Here is a 16,031-nt window from a genome sequence, read left to right as displayed (position 1 = left end):
TACGCTAAAGTATTTTCGGTAATTTCAACTACTTATTCTACGGCTTTTGTGATTCAGGGGGTCATTCTTAATGAATTGGGATAAAATTTAAGCTTTAGTGTAAAGAGCGAGGTACTGACGATGGGGCGAATCCCCTCATATATGTAATAAAAACATGAGAATACAAAAGTTCTTTACGTAAGCTAATTTATAAGTTAGGTAAATCTTTTACCAATAAAAAGATTCGTAAAAAATTAAAAGTTCTAGTTGCCTTTTTAATTAACCAAAAAATCGGGGGGCTACTAGGCTTCGTCCCCCGCTCTTTTTTTCTCAAAATCATTCGATCAAAATTATGAGAAAGCCATTGAGCCAAAAAAAAAAAAAAATGCAAATTTCGTTTTGATTATTCCTCTGCGGAGAGCCAAAATCAAAACATGCATTGATTCAAAAACGTTCAGAAATTAAATAAAAAAAACAAGTTTTTTCAACTGAAGGTAAGGAGTGACATCAAAACTTAGAACGCACAGAAATTACTTCGTATATGAAAGAGGCTGCTTTCTCATCAACGCCCCGCTCTTTACGCTAAAGTTTTTTACTGTTTTAGAAGGAAGAATTGAGAGAAAGAGTCAAATTTTAGCGTAAAGAGCGGGGCGTTGATGAGAAAGCAGCCTCTTTCATATACGAAGTAATTTCTGTGCGTTTTATGTTTTGATGTCACTCCTTACTTTCAGTTGAAAAAACTTGTTTTTTTTATTTAATTTTCAAAAATAAAGCCACTTGCCTTTTAAAGCCCTTCCAAGTTCTTCGCTTCTTCCAAAACCGCTCAACAAATCAGGAGCCGAAAATTCATCGCCTAGATCCGTTTCTTCAAGCGTTTGGAAACGAAGTGGTATTGGCATGTCCAAACAATCAGTGGAATTGTCTTTACATGAACAGAGAGTTGAAGCTCTGGGATTACAGATGTGGGTCGGTCCACAAACAGAACATTCTGTGCTATCTGCAATTGGAAATATGGAACAACAGTAGAGATCTTGAATGTTAGATAACCCTTTCAAAATTGAAACATATCTTACCATTATTAGTACAGAAAACATTTTCTCCGTTACAATTGTTTATTTTTCATTTAAATACTTTTAGTTGTGCAAGACAAGGCGCGAATCAGGGCCATGATCGTTTGATGTTCAATATGTCTGTGTGTAGTATATTCAATGGACTTCCAAATAGTTGTTTTTATGTAATTCTGACAGTTGACCATATGTTTACTCTATAGGTCACACCCAAAATGAGAAGCTATATCGTTTGGTTTTGCTTTTCATTCGAATTTCACTCTTATTTTTGGCGAACGGATTCATACATTTCAGACCTTATGCAAAGCAAAAGTTTGAAAAAAAATGAATAAAATGTACTTGCTATTTTTTACGTATTTAGGTTCCGATGTGTTACTCTAAGGTTTTCCTTGGTTAAACTAGAGACAATTTATAACCGGCTCATATATATATTAATATGTGCCAGTTTGATTATAACTGGCGTGTTTTATAATTGACTCATAAAGCTAAATTCATGTTTGCTGTATAGGTCACAACCAGAATAAGATGCTACATCGTTTAATTTTGCTTGTCTTTCACTCCGAAACTAAAAATGTTCTAAGCCTTTCTTTAAGTCCATCAAGAGATAAAGAGAGTACAAATGGTTGTACTCTCTTAAGATGTAGACCACCACTTGTACGCCACCACTTTAAACAAGAATAAAAATAACACATGATCTTAGATGTTCTAATATAACGGTTAAACTGACCTTGCTGCAAGAATTGCTATCTGTGTCTGGTGGTTATAAAACGCAGATCATGTACTGACCTTTATTTTTTTCTGACTTTTTATTCTTTTTCTCCTTTTTTTGCTTCAATAATAATTTCATTATAAAGATGCTAAAACACATGCAAGAAAATCTATAATTGCAGAATATCAATATTCAACACCACAATGTTGCCAACATAAAGATACAAAAACAAGGCAATAGTTGCCATGAAATAGAAAACATTTTGCTACGTTGAATAATAAGTACAAACCTTATCACTTATTTTAGCTGACATTTAAAATAAAACACATTGCTATTCTAATCAAATTTACCCCCCTTCCCCAAGAAAATAAGGTCTTTGACACCTAAATAAATCGCAAAATATGTCTTCATTACATGATTTACCGACAATTCCTTTTTTATGATCAATTTTAAATAGTTTTCTCGAACACAGAACTATACCGTTTTCATAACCGGGCCTATGTATTATTAAATAAAAAAAAACAAGTTTTTTTTAACTGAAAGTAAGGAGCGACATTAAAACTTAAAACGAACAGAAATTACTTCGTATATGAAAGGGGCTGCTTCCTCATCAACATCCCACTCTTTACGCTAAAGTTTGACTCTTTCTCTCAACTCTTCTGTTTAAATCAGTAAAAAACTATTGTTAGCCTATTGGTAGCCTATTGCAAGTTGTTTGGGCTAAATTATTAAATCCAAAACTTTCAACTTACAGTAAGGACAATAAAAAAATCAAAATGAACATAAATTATTCGATATATGAAGGGATTGCCCCCCTCCTCAATACCTTATTCTTCCTGCTAAATCTCTTAGCGCTTTGAAAATTGAATTAAAAAAAACTAGTTTTTTCAACTATTACAAGGAACAACATTAAAACTTAAAATGAACAGAACTTAATAAGGATCTGAGGGAGGTTGCTCTTCCTTAACACCTCGCTTGTTACACTAAAGTTTTTTAGCACTTTAAAAAACCTTCTTATTGTTCTGATGAAACGAACCTTGTGTTTCAGAAGTTATTCTTAAGGAATTGGGACAAAATCTAACTTGAGCATAAAGAGCGAGGTTTTGAGGAGGAGCAACCCTCATATTCACAATATTTGTTTTTCATTTTAAGTTTTACTGTTACTTCTTACTTCCAACTAAAAAACTTGTTTTTATTTAGTTTCTGATTGTTTTGAAAACAATTCCAGAAATTCTGGCTCCACCTCCACGGGAAAACCCCTCCTACCCACATATATATTCTCTACAAAATTTGATCCTGGTGAAAATCTACCCCTGGAAATCACCCTTAACATCTCCACGCGTAAAATTGAGTTTGCAAAGACAAAGCAAGACATAAGGAGAATTTCGTACAGGAATTCTTACAGATTCCTCAAGTGTAAAATCTCCCCTGTAAAATTCGACACCTGGAAACTTCCCTTTCCATGAAAATTCCTTCCCGAAGAAAATCCCACAAGCAGAAAATTTGTCCCCCTCCCTTGAAAAATATATGCATTCTTTCCAAGAACAAATACTATACATAAACAATGGACAAGTTTTATAACTCATCGACCTTATCCCAGGGGCTGTGGGGGTCATGATATCTCCAAAGACATAGTAATTCAACCTTATAACTAAGCCGAACAAAATAGCTATCTCAGAATTTTGGTTGGACAATTACGAGGAAAAAAGAGCATCGGACGGAGCCTAGTTGCCCCATAATCTTTTAGGTCACTCGAAAAAATCACTAGAACTTTTAACATCCGTTCAAATGAGCCCTTTACCGATATTCTTATATCGCAGGGTCGATTTGATTAACCCTGGAAAAAGAATAATAATAAACACGCATAAAAAATACAAATGCTTCTGAAAAAATACAGAACTTCGCATTTTTGAAGATCAGAGCTTGAAATCTCTACAATAGGGCTCTCTGATACGTTGAATCTGATTGATAAGATTATACGACTTTTAGAGGTGTATTTCCCTTTTTTGAAAACCTAGCAAATTTTCTCAGGCTCTTAGCCTTTGATAGATGAGTATAATAAGCCAATTTTATTGATATATCTATTGAAATCAAAATTCTGTGTTTTAGAGTTTCGTTTACTATTGAGCCGGGTCACGCTCCTTACTTACAGTTCGTTACCACGAACTGTTTGAAACTTTCCTATTCTAGTTAAATGGCCCTTGTGTTTCGGGAGTCATTATTAAAAATCTTGGACGAACAGTCACGCCTTAGCGTAAAGAGCATAGTATTAAAGAGGGGAGGCACCACTTCATATAAAAAATAATTTTTGTTCGCTTTGAGTTTTAATCTTGATATTTACTTTCAGTTAAAAAAAAAACTTTTTTTATTTAATTTATGTTCGTTTTACAACTAACACCGTTAAATGCTGCTCACCTTCCACGAAAATTCCCTACTCTCACGGGAAACTCATTTGTGGAAAGTTCCCCCCGCGCAAAATACACCCCATCCCAAAAAATGTCATTCTGGACCATTTAATTTTCGCTAAAAATCCCCAGTCCCTCCGTAAAATTTCATGCAGAAGATTCAGCCAGAAAAATTCTCCTCACCAGCTTCTTTTCTGATTGAAAAGGTTATAACGAGCTTCAAAATAATTAAATAGTACAAGATATGTTAATCAAGAATGGTACAAAAATGGTAAATGGTTAGACAAGAATGGTTAAACAAGAATGGTACAAGACAGGTAAATGATAATTTTTGAGAAACCCCTCATTTTGAGACTTCGTTTTATTTATTTTTTTAGGGAGGGGGTAAATGAAATTAAAGCATGCTGACATATGATAAGAGAAGCAGATAAATTACTAGGAAACCCATTTCATTTGAAAAAGACTAGGTTTTAGTCGTTTTTCCGTTTACACCGGAAATCTCCCTTTTGTTGAAATTATGTCCAAGAAATCAAAACACATTAAAAATTTTCCTCAGACGATTGTACTGGAACATCTCCACATGCAAAATTGAGGGCAAAGATAAAGTCAAACAAATACACAAAAATTCGTGCATAGATTCTGTTAAATCCTCCAGTGTAAAATTTCCGATGGAAAGTTTACTCCTGAAAACTTCTCTCCATATGTTATCCCCAAATAAACCCAGCTCAAGCACAAAATCTCTCCCCTCCCCCAAAAAATGTATGTTTGCTTCCCGATAGTATATACTATACATAAACAATGGGAACATTTTATAACTTAAGGCCTTATCCCCACGGGATAGGGGGATGGGGTATTGTTTGTCTCCAAATACAAAACTTTATAAAATTTCTACTATATTGAAAAAATGACTCTACTTCAAAATTTTGAGTTGGATATTTTTGGGTAAATGAGGCGTAAAAAGGGGAGGGGCTGGGGTGTTTTGCTAATCACCCTCCAAAAAAAAACACAAGAACTTTTAATATTCGTGCAAATGAGCCCTTTCCCGATATTTTAGGACTATTGGTTCGATTTAATCACGCTCGAGAAAAAAAGAAAAAAAAGAAAACGTATCGATCAGCTTTTTTCTTGAAAAAAAAAATCCACATTTTTTTAAATGGGAGGCTGAAACTTCTGCAGGAGTGTTCACAGATACACTGAATCTAATATTGCAAGTTTCATCAAAATTCCTTGACTTTACAGATTGTTTCTGCCCTTTATTAAAAATCAGACAGGTGTTCTTAGGCTCGTAAGTTTTGTTGGGTAGCACTAAACTTAATTAAACTTATATATTTGGAATCAACGAAATACGCCACTTGTTTTGATATGTCTATTGACATTGAAATTCCGATTCTTAGAGTTTCAGTTGCTATTGAGCCGCGTCCTTTCTTACTTACAGTTCATTACCATGAACTGTTTTAAAACTCAGCTCATGTTAGGTGAATGGCAGAAAATAAATAGCCAACTTCGTCATAAACAAAGCCAGAATTCTAATACCGAAAACTCCAAAATACAAAATGTATTTGCAAAACTCTAAAATTTATTTGTAGCACAATATGTACTTTTGAATCTGGTTCTAAGCCAGATTTTCTTAAGATCGTATTTCTCAAGTTAAACCTTCACTATTAAAAGTTTAAACCTTGGAGAATTTGAGTAGTTTAAGAGATTATAGTGGATTATAGACGGTTATAAATAAAAAATAAATCGTTTTTTACTGAAAGTAAGGAGCGACATTAAAACTTAAAACGAACAGAAATTATTCCTTATATGAAAGGGACTGTCCTCTCCTCAACGTCTTACTCTTTTCGCTAAAGTTTGACTCTTTCTCACAACTCTACTTTAAAACAATAAAAATTTTAGCACAAGGAATGAAGCGTTGAGGAAGGGACAGACCCTTTCACATGCGAAATAATTTCTTTTCGTTTTAAGTTTTAATGTCGCTTCTTACTTTCAGTTAAAAAAAACTTGTTTGTTTTAATTTAATTTCTGAACGTTTTTCAACTAATACAGGTTTGAATTTGGCTCACCGTCCATTAAAAAAATACGCATATTAATTTCGGCAGATTTATTCTGAATAAGAATGGTTGCCCCCTTCTAAATACCTTGCTCTTTACGATAAAACTGTTAGCCCTTAAAAAAAACTTCCTATTCTAATTAAAAGCCCCTGTGTTTCGATTTTAGTAAACACTCAAACTTTAGAGTAAAGATTATGGTATTGAGGAGGGGAAAACCCTTCATATATGGCATAATTTTTGCTCGCTTTTCAAATAATGCCGAGAAATCTGGCTCACCCTTTATGAAATATACCTCTCCCTCACGGAAAGCTCCTCCGTGGAAATTCTCTTCATCGTAAAATGCATCCGCCCCCCGTCAAATTCCCTTCAGACAGTTCCATCCTCGCTGAGAATACCCCTCCCTTTAAAACTGCTTGTGAGCGATTTACCGGGAAAAATTTTCCCTAGCTTTCATTTCTTTCAATAAGAGTTTAATCTCTTATCAGTTTGTCGATCACTCCAGAAATGCCCCTTTCTGTGGAAATTATATCCCCGAAAACAAAATATGTGGAAAAAAGCCCCTGGATAGTTCCCCCGGAACACCTCTACATAAAAATTTGGCAAAGAAAATGTAAGACAATAAAAAGAATTTCGAATAATAATTCGTTCACCCCCAAGCAAAAAATTTCCCTGGAATATTCACTCCCCCGAGATTTTCCTCCCCGAGGAAGATGTTCCCCTTGGAAATCCACTCCAAGCACAGCCCCCCCCCAAAAAAAATGGCTGTATACTTCCCAATAACAAATACTATGTGTAAATAATAGGCAAAGTTCACAACTTACTACCATTCCCCAGGGGGCTTCGGGGGTTTATTTTACACCTAAAGACATAGTTATTAGATATTTCGACTATACTGAACAAAATGGGTCACATAAAAAGGGCACTAAAACTTTTAAATTCCGTTCAAATGACCCCTCTCACGATATTCTAGGACCACTGGGTCGAGACGATCACCCCTAGGAAGAAAAAAAAGAAAAAAAGCAAATAAACACGCATCTGTGATCTTTCATCTGGCAAAAAATACAAAATTCCACATTTTTGCAGATAAGAGCTTGAAACCTTTTTAATAGGATTCTCTGATATGCTGAATTTGACGGGTTGATTTTCATTAAGATTCTATGACTTATAGGAAGTGTTTCTCCCTTTTTTTCAAAATAAGGTAAATATTCTCAGGCTCCTAGCTTTTGATGGGCAAGACTAAACTTCATGAAACCCATATATTTGAAATCAGCATAAAAATCCAATTGGTCCATGAAAAGGTCCAAAATGCAGGTACATTAATTAAAAAACAATCGAATCATTCTTTTGGAATTTGGACCAAAATATTCCAACACTGATAATACAGCTAAACAGGATAACAACTTTCTTTCTCGCAAATATTTATTAAGAGCTTCTTAAAGAATTGGAACAAAATTCGCACTTTAGTGTAAACAGCGATGTATTGACGAGGGGGTGACACCTCTCATATACGTAATAAAAATATACGAATATAGAAGTTCGTAACGTGAGTTAATTTGTAAGTTATTTATGTTTATTACTAATAAGAATGTTTGGAAATAAAATTAAAGTTCTAGGGGCCTTTTTAAGTATTAAAAAAATGGGAGGGCAACTAGGCCCTCTCCACTGCCCCTTTTTTCAAAATCATTCGGTCAAAACTTTGAGAAAGCCATTTAGCCAAAAAGAGAAATTAATATGCAAATTTCATTTTAATTATTTATGTACGGTTAGTCGAAATCAAAACCTGCATTAATTCAAAAACGTTCAGAAATTAAATAAAAGAAAACAAGTTTTTTCAACTGATATTAAAGAAAAACATGAAAACTCAAAGCATACAAAAATCATTGTATATATTTCTTCTAATTAAACGGTCTTTGTAATTCAGGGGTCATTCTTAAAGAATCGGAACAAAAATTGCACTTTAGTTTAAAGAGCGAAGTATTGACAAGGCGGAACCCCCCCTCCCCCCCATATTCGTAAGAACCCTCTCCACCACCACTTTTTTTCAAAATCGTCCAATCAAAACTTTGAGAAAACCATTTAGCCAAAAAAAAGTAAAGTTAATATGCAAATTTTATTTTAATGATTTGTGTATAATTGGCCAAAATTAAAACCTGCATTCTAGTTAAAAATACTTAAGTATTTTTAGTAATTTCAAAAGAACTATTTCTTCTAATAAAACGGTCTGTGTGATTCAGGGGTCATTCTTAAAGAATTAGAAAAAAATTCGTACTTTAGAGTAAAGAGCGAGGTATTCACGAGGGGGCAAACTCCCTCATGTACGTAATGAAAATAAACGAATGTAGAAGTTTGTAACATGAGTTAATATGTAAGTTATATATATTTATTACTAATAAGAACATTTGGAAATAAAATTAAAGTTCTAGTGGTCTTTTTAAGTATAAAAAAATTGGAGGGCAACAAGGCCCTCTCCACCACCCCTTTTGTCAAAATCGTCCAAGCAGTACTTTGAGACAGCCATTTATCCAAAGAAAGTAAAATTAACATGTAAGTTTCATTTTAATTATTTGTGTACGGTTAGCCAAAGTCAAAACCTGCATTAATTGAAAAACATTCAGAAATTAAATAAAAAACAAGTTTTTTCAGTTGAAAATAAGGAACAGCATTAAAACTTAAAGCGAACAGAAATTATTACTTATATGAAGGGTTACTCCCCTTCCTCAATACCTCGCTCCTTACGATATTAAATAAAAAAAAACAAGTTTTTTTAACTGAAAGTAAGGAGCGACACTAAAACTTAAAACGCACAGAAATTACTTCGTATATGAAAGAGGCTGCTTCCTCATCAACGCCCCGCTCTTTACGCTAAAGTTTGACTCTTTCTCTCAATTCTTCTTTTTAAAACAGTAAAAAACTTTAGCGTAAAGAGCGGGGCGTTGATGAGGAAGCAGCCTCTTTCATATACGAAGTAATTTCTGTGCGTTTTAAGTTTTAATGTCGCTCCTTACTTTCAGTTAAAAAAACTTGTTTTTTTTTATTTAATTTCTGAACGTTTTTGAATCAATGCATGTTTTGATTTTGGCTCTCCGCAGAGGAATAATCAAAACAAAATTTGCATATTTTTTTTTTTTGGCTCAATGGCTTTCTCATAATTTTGATCGAATGATTTTAAGAAAAAAAGAGCGGGGGACGAAGCCTAGTTGCCCCCCGATTTTTTCGTTAATTAAAAAGGCAACTAGAACTTTTAATTTTTTACGAATCTTTTTATTGGTAAAAGATTTACGTAACTTATAAATTAGCTTACGCAAAGAACTTATGTATTCTCATGTTTTTATTACATATATGAGGGGATTCGCCCCATTGCCAGTACCTCACTCTTTACACTAAACCTTAAATTTTATCCCAATTCATTCAGAATGACCCCCTGAATCACAAAAGCCGTAGAATAAGTAGTTGAAATTACTGAAAATACTTTAGCGTAAAGAGCAAGGTATTAGAAGGAGGTGAGCCCCTCATATGGGTAATAATTTCTGTTTGTTTTAAGTTTTATTGCTGTTCCTTACTTCCAGCTGAAAAAGCTTTTTCACTTTTATTTTTTAATTGTTTTTTTTTTTAAATAGTGCTAGTAAATCCTCCTCTCCATTCATGGAAATTTTCTTCTCCCATTACAAATTCTCGAAGGAAAGTTCCCCCAGCATATCCCCCTCTTCTCAACCCCTCCCCCAAACCAAAAAAATCCTCCTGAAAACGCCTGTATACTTCCCAATAACCATTACTATATGTAAGCACTGGTCAAAGTTTGTAACTTGTTGCCCCTCCCACGGGGACTGTGGGGGAGTAAGTCGTCCCCAAAGACATAGTTATAAGGTTTTTCGACTACGCTGAATAAAATGGCTATCTCAGAATTTTGATCCGTTGACTTTGGGAAAATAATTAGCGTGGGAGGGGGCCTAGGTGCCCTCCAATTTTTTTGGTCGCTTAAAAAGGGCACTAGAACTTTTCATTTCCGTTAGAATGAGCCCTCTTGCAACATTCTAGGACAACTGGGTCGATACGATCACCCCTGGGGAAAAAAAAATAAAAATAAAATAAAATAAAATGAACACGCATCCGTGATCCGCCTTTTGGCAAAAAATGCAAAATTCCACATTTTTGTAGATAGGAGCTCGAAACTTCTACAGTAGGGTTCTCTGATACGCTGAATCTGATGGTGTGATTTTCGTTAAGATTCTATGACTTTTAGGGGGCGTTTCTCCCTATTTTCTAAAATAACGCAAATTTTCTCAGGCTCGTAACTTTTGATGGGTATGACTAAACTTGATGAAACTTAAATATTTAAAACCAGCATTAAAATGCGATTCTTTTGATGTAGCTATTGGTATCAAAATTCCATTTTTTAGAGTTTTGGTTACTATTGAGCCGGGTCGCTCCTTACTACAGTTCGTTACCACGAACTGTTTGAAAGTATTTTTATTAATTTAAAAAGAACTATTTCTTCTAATTAAATGGTCTTTATGATTCAGGGGTCATTCTTAAAGAATTGGAACAAAATTCACACTTTAGTGTAAAGAGCGAGGTATTGACGAAGGGGCGAACCCCCTCATATACGTAATAAAAATATTCAAATATAGAATTTCGTAACGTGAGTCAATCTGTAAGTTATGAATATTTATTACTATTAAAAACGTGTGGAAATAAAATTAAAGTTCTAGTGGCCTTTTTATGTATCAAAAACATCGGAAGACAAATAGGCCCCCTCCACCGCCCCTTTTTCCTAAAAAAGTAAAATTAATATGCAAATTCCATTTTAATTATTTATGTACGGTTAGCCAAAATCAAAACTTGATTTTCAGAATCAAAACTTAACTCAAAAACTTTCAGAAATAAAATAAAAAAGAAAGCTTTTTTTAACTGAAAGTAAGGAATGACATTAAAACTTAAAACGAACAGAAATTATTCCGTATATGAAAGGGGCTGTCCCCTCCTCAATACTCCGCTCTTTACAATGAAGTCGGACTCTTTCTCACAACTCTACTTTTTAAAACAATAAAAACTTTGGCGTAAAGAGTGGGGCGTTGAGGAGGGGACAGCCCCTTTTATATACGGAATAATTTCTGTTTATTTTAAAGTTTAATTTTACTTATTACTTTCAGTTTAAAAAAAATTTAATATTTAATTTTAGTCAGAGGCTATCCTATAGCATTGCCTTTAGTAAGGAGCCACAAGGGTTCAATTTATTAATGTCTGGGATTTTCTTCATTGAAGCACTTCATACGGAAGGTGTGGTTGCATAAGCTTTGGGGGCGGGGAGGGGTTCATTCACTTTCAAATTAAAAATTCTAATACCTTTTCGAAGACCCAAAAGTGATTAGAGGGAAACAATCCACCCACCACACTGTTTTTTTCTCAACGCATCCTTTGCTCAATTTTGCGCGTAGGGAAATTTTCCACCGAGGAAATTATTTAGGAGACATATTAGGAACATATTAGGAGAGTTCCTTGTGGTGTATAATTTGAACCGGGCTGCACCTTCAAGTCTATAAGAAAACTGTTTCAGTCTCATTGTATTTAGCTAAATTGTGCAGTGGTTTCTCTCTCAAGCCTTTAACAAAGGCAAATACACCTGAAATAAATCCGAGATAGTGTGTTGAATTATCAACCGTTATTATTCATATTCTTTCTTCAAAATCAGGTTTTAATGTCAAAGACCCTATTCAGCCTATATCAGTAACTTTCCTTGTTTGGCAACATGTTGGGATAGCCTTTTGATAAAAAACGTATAAAAAACTAGTTTTTAACGTGGCATTTAGACCAGGTTTGCTGTATAACGACCTTCTTAACGGTCCCACTCGAATATGTATTGCTGTCTTTTTCGCTAGCGCCCACGGCGAAACAACTTTTCTTCAGAATCATAAACTTAATTTTTTGACTTTTCAAGTAGTTCATGATAATGAATCAAGCAGTTCATGGTAGTGAACTGTAAGTAAAAAACGGTTCCACCCTATTGGAACCGAAACTTAACGAAGACAGAATTTTGATTTGAATTTTGAAAAAGAGGCATTAACACAATTGAATTTCTTTTACTGATTTTCAAACAGTTCGTGGTAACGAACTGTAGTAAGGAGCGACCCGGCTCAATAGTAACCAAAACTCTAAAAAATGGAATTTTGATACCAATAGCTACATCAAAGGAATCGCATTTTAATGTTGGTTTTAAATATATAAGTTTCATCAAGTTTAGTCTTACCCATCAAAAGTTACGAGCCCAAGAAAATTTGCGTTATTTTAGAAAATAGGGAGAAACACCCCCTAAAAGTCATAGAATCTTAACGAAAATCACACCATCAGATTCAGCGTATCAGAGAACCCTACTGTAGAAGTTTCGAGCTCCTATCTACAAAAATGTGGAATTTTGCATTTTTTGCCAGAAGGCAGATCACGGATGCGTGTTTATTTGTTTTTTTGTTTTTTTTTTTTTGTTTTTTTTTCCCAGGGGTGATCGTATCGACCCAGTTGTCCTAGAATGTTGCAAGAGGGCTCATTCTAACGGAAATGAAAAGTTCTAGTGCCCTTTTTAAGTGACCAAAAAAATTGGAGGGCACCTAGGCCCCCTCCCACGCTAATTATTTTCCCAAAGTAAATGGATCAAAATTCTGAGATAGCCATTTTATTCAGGGTAGTTGAAAAACTTTATAACTATGTCTTTGGGGACGACTTACTCCCCCACAGTCCCCGTGGGAGGGGCAACAAGTTACAAACTTTGACCTGTGCTTACATATAGTAATGGTTATTGGGAAGTATACAGGCGTTTTCAGGAGGATTTTTTTGGTTGGGGGGAGGGGTTGAGAAGAGGGGGATACGCTGGGGGAACTTTCCATCGAGAATTTGTCATGGGAGAAGAAAATTTCCATGAAGGGAGAGCAGGATTTACTAGCATTATTTAAAAAAAACAATTAAAAAATAAATGTGAAAAAGCTTTTTCAGCTGGAAGTAAGGAACAGCAATAAAACTTAAAACAAACAGAAATTATTACCCATATGAGGGGCTCACCTCCTTCTAATACCTCGCTCTTTACGCTAAAGTATTTTTAGTAATTTCAACTATTTATTCTACGGCTTTTGTGATTCAGGGCTCATTCTTAATGAATTGGGATAAAATTTAAGCTTTAGTGTAAAGAGCGAGGTACTGACGATGGGGCGAATCCCCTCATATATGTAATAAAAACATGAGAATACAAAAGTTCTTTGCGTAAGCTAATTTATAAGTTACGTAAATCTTTTACCAATAAAAAGATTCGTAAAAAATTAAAAGTTCTAGTTGCCTTTTTAATTAACCAGAAAATCGGAGGGCAGCTAGGCTTCGTCCCCCGCTCTTTTTTTTCTCAAAATCATTTGATCAAAATTATGAGAAAGCCATTTAGCCAAAAAAAAAAAAAAACATGCAAATTTCGTTTTGATTATTCCTCTGCGGAGAGCCAAAATCAAAACATGCATTGATTCAAAAACGTTCAGAAATTAAATAAAAAAAAACAAGTTTTTTTAACTGAAAGTAAGGAGCGACATTAAAACTTAAAACGCAGAGAAATTACTTCGTATATGAAAGAGGCTGCTTCCTCATCAACGCCCCGCTCTTTACGCTAAAGTTTTTTACTGTTTTAAAAAGAAGAATTGAGAGAAAGAGTCAAACTTTAGCGTAAAGAGCAGGGCGTTGATGAGGAAGCAGCCTCTTTCATATACGAAGTAATTTCTGTGCGTTTTAAGTTTTAATGTCGCTCCTTACTTTCAGTTAAAAAAACTTGTTTTATTTTATTTAATAAACATAGAAGATTCATTAAGTTCAATGATACCCTTCAAAAGGAATGAGAGTAAGAAAAATTGCCTGATTTTTGAAAAAGAGGGGGGAAATCCCCTAGAAGTTAAGAAGTCTTATTGTAAATTAGTACCATCCTATTTAGAGTATCAGGAAACCCTGCTGCAGAGGTTGCAGGGGTTTGCAGAGGTACATACCGTGAAAAATGATTAAACCCAACCGTTAGTCCCAGAAGAGGAGGCTCATTTGAATGGAAATTAAAAGTTCTAGTACACTTTTCAAGTCACCATAAAGAATGCAAAGTAACTATTCCCCTCCCACATGTTTTTCTCAAAATCAATCGAATTGAATCTTTGAAGTTCAGCATAGTTGAAAAGTCCCATAACTATATCTTCAGTGATCATATGGCCTCCCATAGTCTTCAAAGAAAGGGATGCAAGTCATAAAATTTACCAATTGTTGACATGCAGGATTTGTTATTGGGAAATACAGAGACATCCTTCGGGCAGGGCCGTCACATATGGTGGGATGGGGGACGCCCCCCCACAAATGTTTTGCTAACTCGGTAAAGAAAAGAAGGCATTAAAATCATGGTGCTTCGCGCCTCGATCTTTTCGACGCCGCTAAAATTCTTTGTTTGATTCAATAAAGACCACGAAAATACTAACATGTAATCTACAAGAATTTCGAACTTGGTTAGTAAACGCAGCAGTTTATCAATTCTTGCCGTGATTTTAAAAATGGTGCCACAATTTTCTATTTGGTTAAATGAACTGCATTAAAATAGTGGCCTAATATGTACAAAAATCTGAATCTCGGTTGGTAAATGCAGCGGTTTTAACGACTTGTGCAGTGATTTTACGTATTGTATTTAAAATGAACAGTATGCTAATTTTTGACCAAAACAGTCAGTAAATTTAACCAGCCAGTCGATAAAATCTTTTGCCCCCCCCCCCATCCAACATTTCAGGGGGACTTTTTCTGCAGGGAATTTTTTAAGGTGAGAACTTACTGTTGAGGAAGTTTTTGGGGTTGAGCGTTCCAGGGGAGACATTATAAGGGAAGAATTTCCTAGATTTATGTTAGAAAATCATTTAATTTGTCTTACTTTCTCTTTGCTAACTTTATTTTACCTGAAGAAATATTCGGAGTGAAAAGTCTGGGGGAAGTTGTCAGCGGGGCTGGAATTCTCTTGGGTATTTTCTGTGTGTTTGTGGGAGAAGGGAACAGTATCCATTTTTGGATTTCATGACAGCCCTATCCCTGGATTCCATGACAGCCCTATCCTGCCATTCCATGAGAGCCTTATCCCGTCTTTTCCATGAGAGCCAGCAGGTGCATGTTGGGTCATAGGAAATGTTTACTATTGTATTCTAAGCTCCCTTGTTACATAATAGACAGTGTTTAAAAACCTACGACGGCCAGGGGAAGAATCTCCAAGATTTCTTTGATATTTATGTTTAAATAACCTACGAGACACCGCGGAATCGGGGTTTCTAAGATTTTTACCTTGTAGTTTCTTTTAAAAAAGGTCCCACACAATCACGATTTCCTTGATTTTTATGATTAAAAACCCACGAGAGCCAGGAAAAAGCCTTCGGGGGTCCGCTAGGGGGGACCCTTAAGACATGGAACCCTATCAAGCAATTGGACCTAGCCCCCTAGCATCCAACTTCATCGAGGGCCCCTGACATAACTACCGAGAGAGGGGGACTAGTAACCCATTCCAATGGGGTTCTAGCATCAAATTTCATCGGTGGCCTTAGCGAGCGATTCCAGCAGGGCTTCCTAGCAACCAATTCCAATGGGGCACCTGGCTTCTAATTTCACTGGGGGCCCAAGCATTCATTTTCAACGGGGGGACCCTAGCATCCAATTTCACCGGGCCCCTAGCCTAACCACCGGGGGTCCTAGCATTCAATTCTATCTGGTTTCTAGGATCTAATTGCATTGGGGGGAGGGGGTGCCTAGCAATCAATTTCACCAACAATACGTTCTTCAAGAAGTTTTAAGA

The 16,031-nt window shown here is 35.2% G+C and overlaps 1 protein-coding gene across 3 annotated transcripts in view; it reads right to left on the bottom strand.

Annotated features, from left to right (window-relative positions):
* Positions 1 to 16,031, bottom strand: part of LOC136025429 (mucin-2-like) — a 163,589-nt gene that overhangs the window by 75,237 nt on the left and 72,321 nt on the right. For all 3 annotated transcript variants that reach the window (XM_065701458.1, XM_065701461.1, XM_065701460.1), the window contains exon 5: positions 761 to 976. In XM_065701458.1, the coding sequence (XP_065557530.1) occupies positions 761 to 976 (216 nt within the window). The remainder of the gene's footprint in view (positions 1 to 760; positions 977 to 16,031) is intronic.

The sequence above is a fragment of the Artemia franciscana genome, chromosome 3, assembly GCF_032884065.1.
Source record: "Artemia franciscana chromosome 3, ASM3288406v1, whole genome shotgun sequence".
Lineage (NCBI taxonomy): Eukaryota > Metazoa > Arthropoda > Branchiopoda > Anostraca > Artemiidae > Artemia > Artemia franciscana.
The sequence above is the reverse complement of the archived record's forward strand: the minus strand, read 5'-3'. Positions and strand labels throughout refer to the sequence as shown.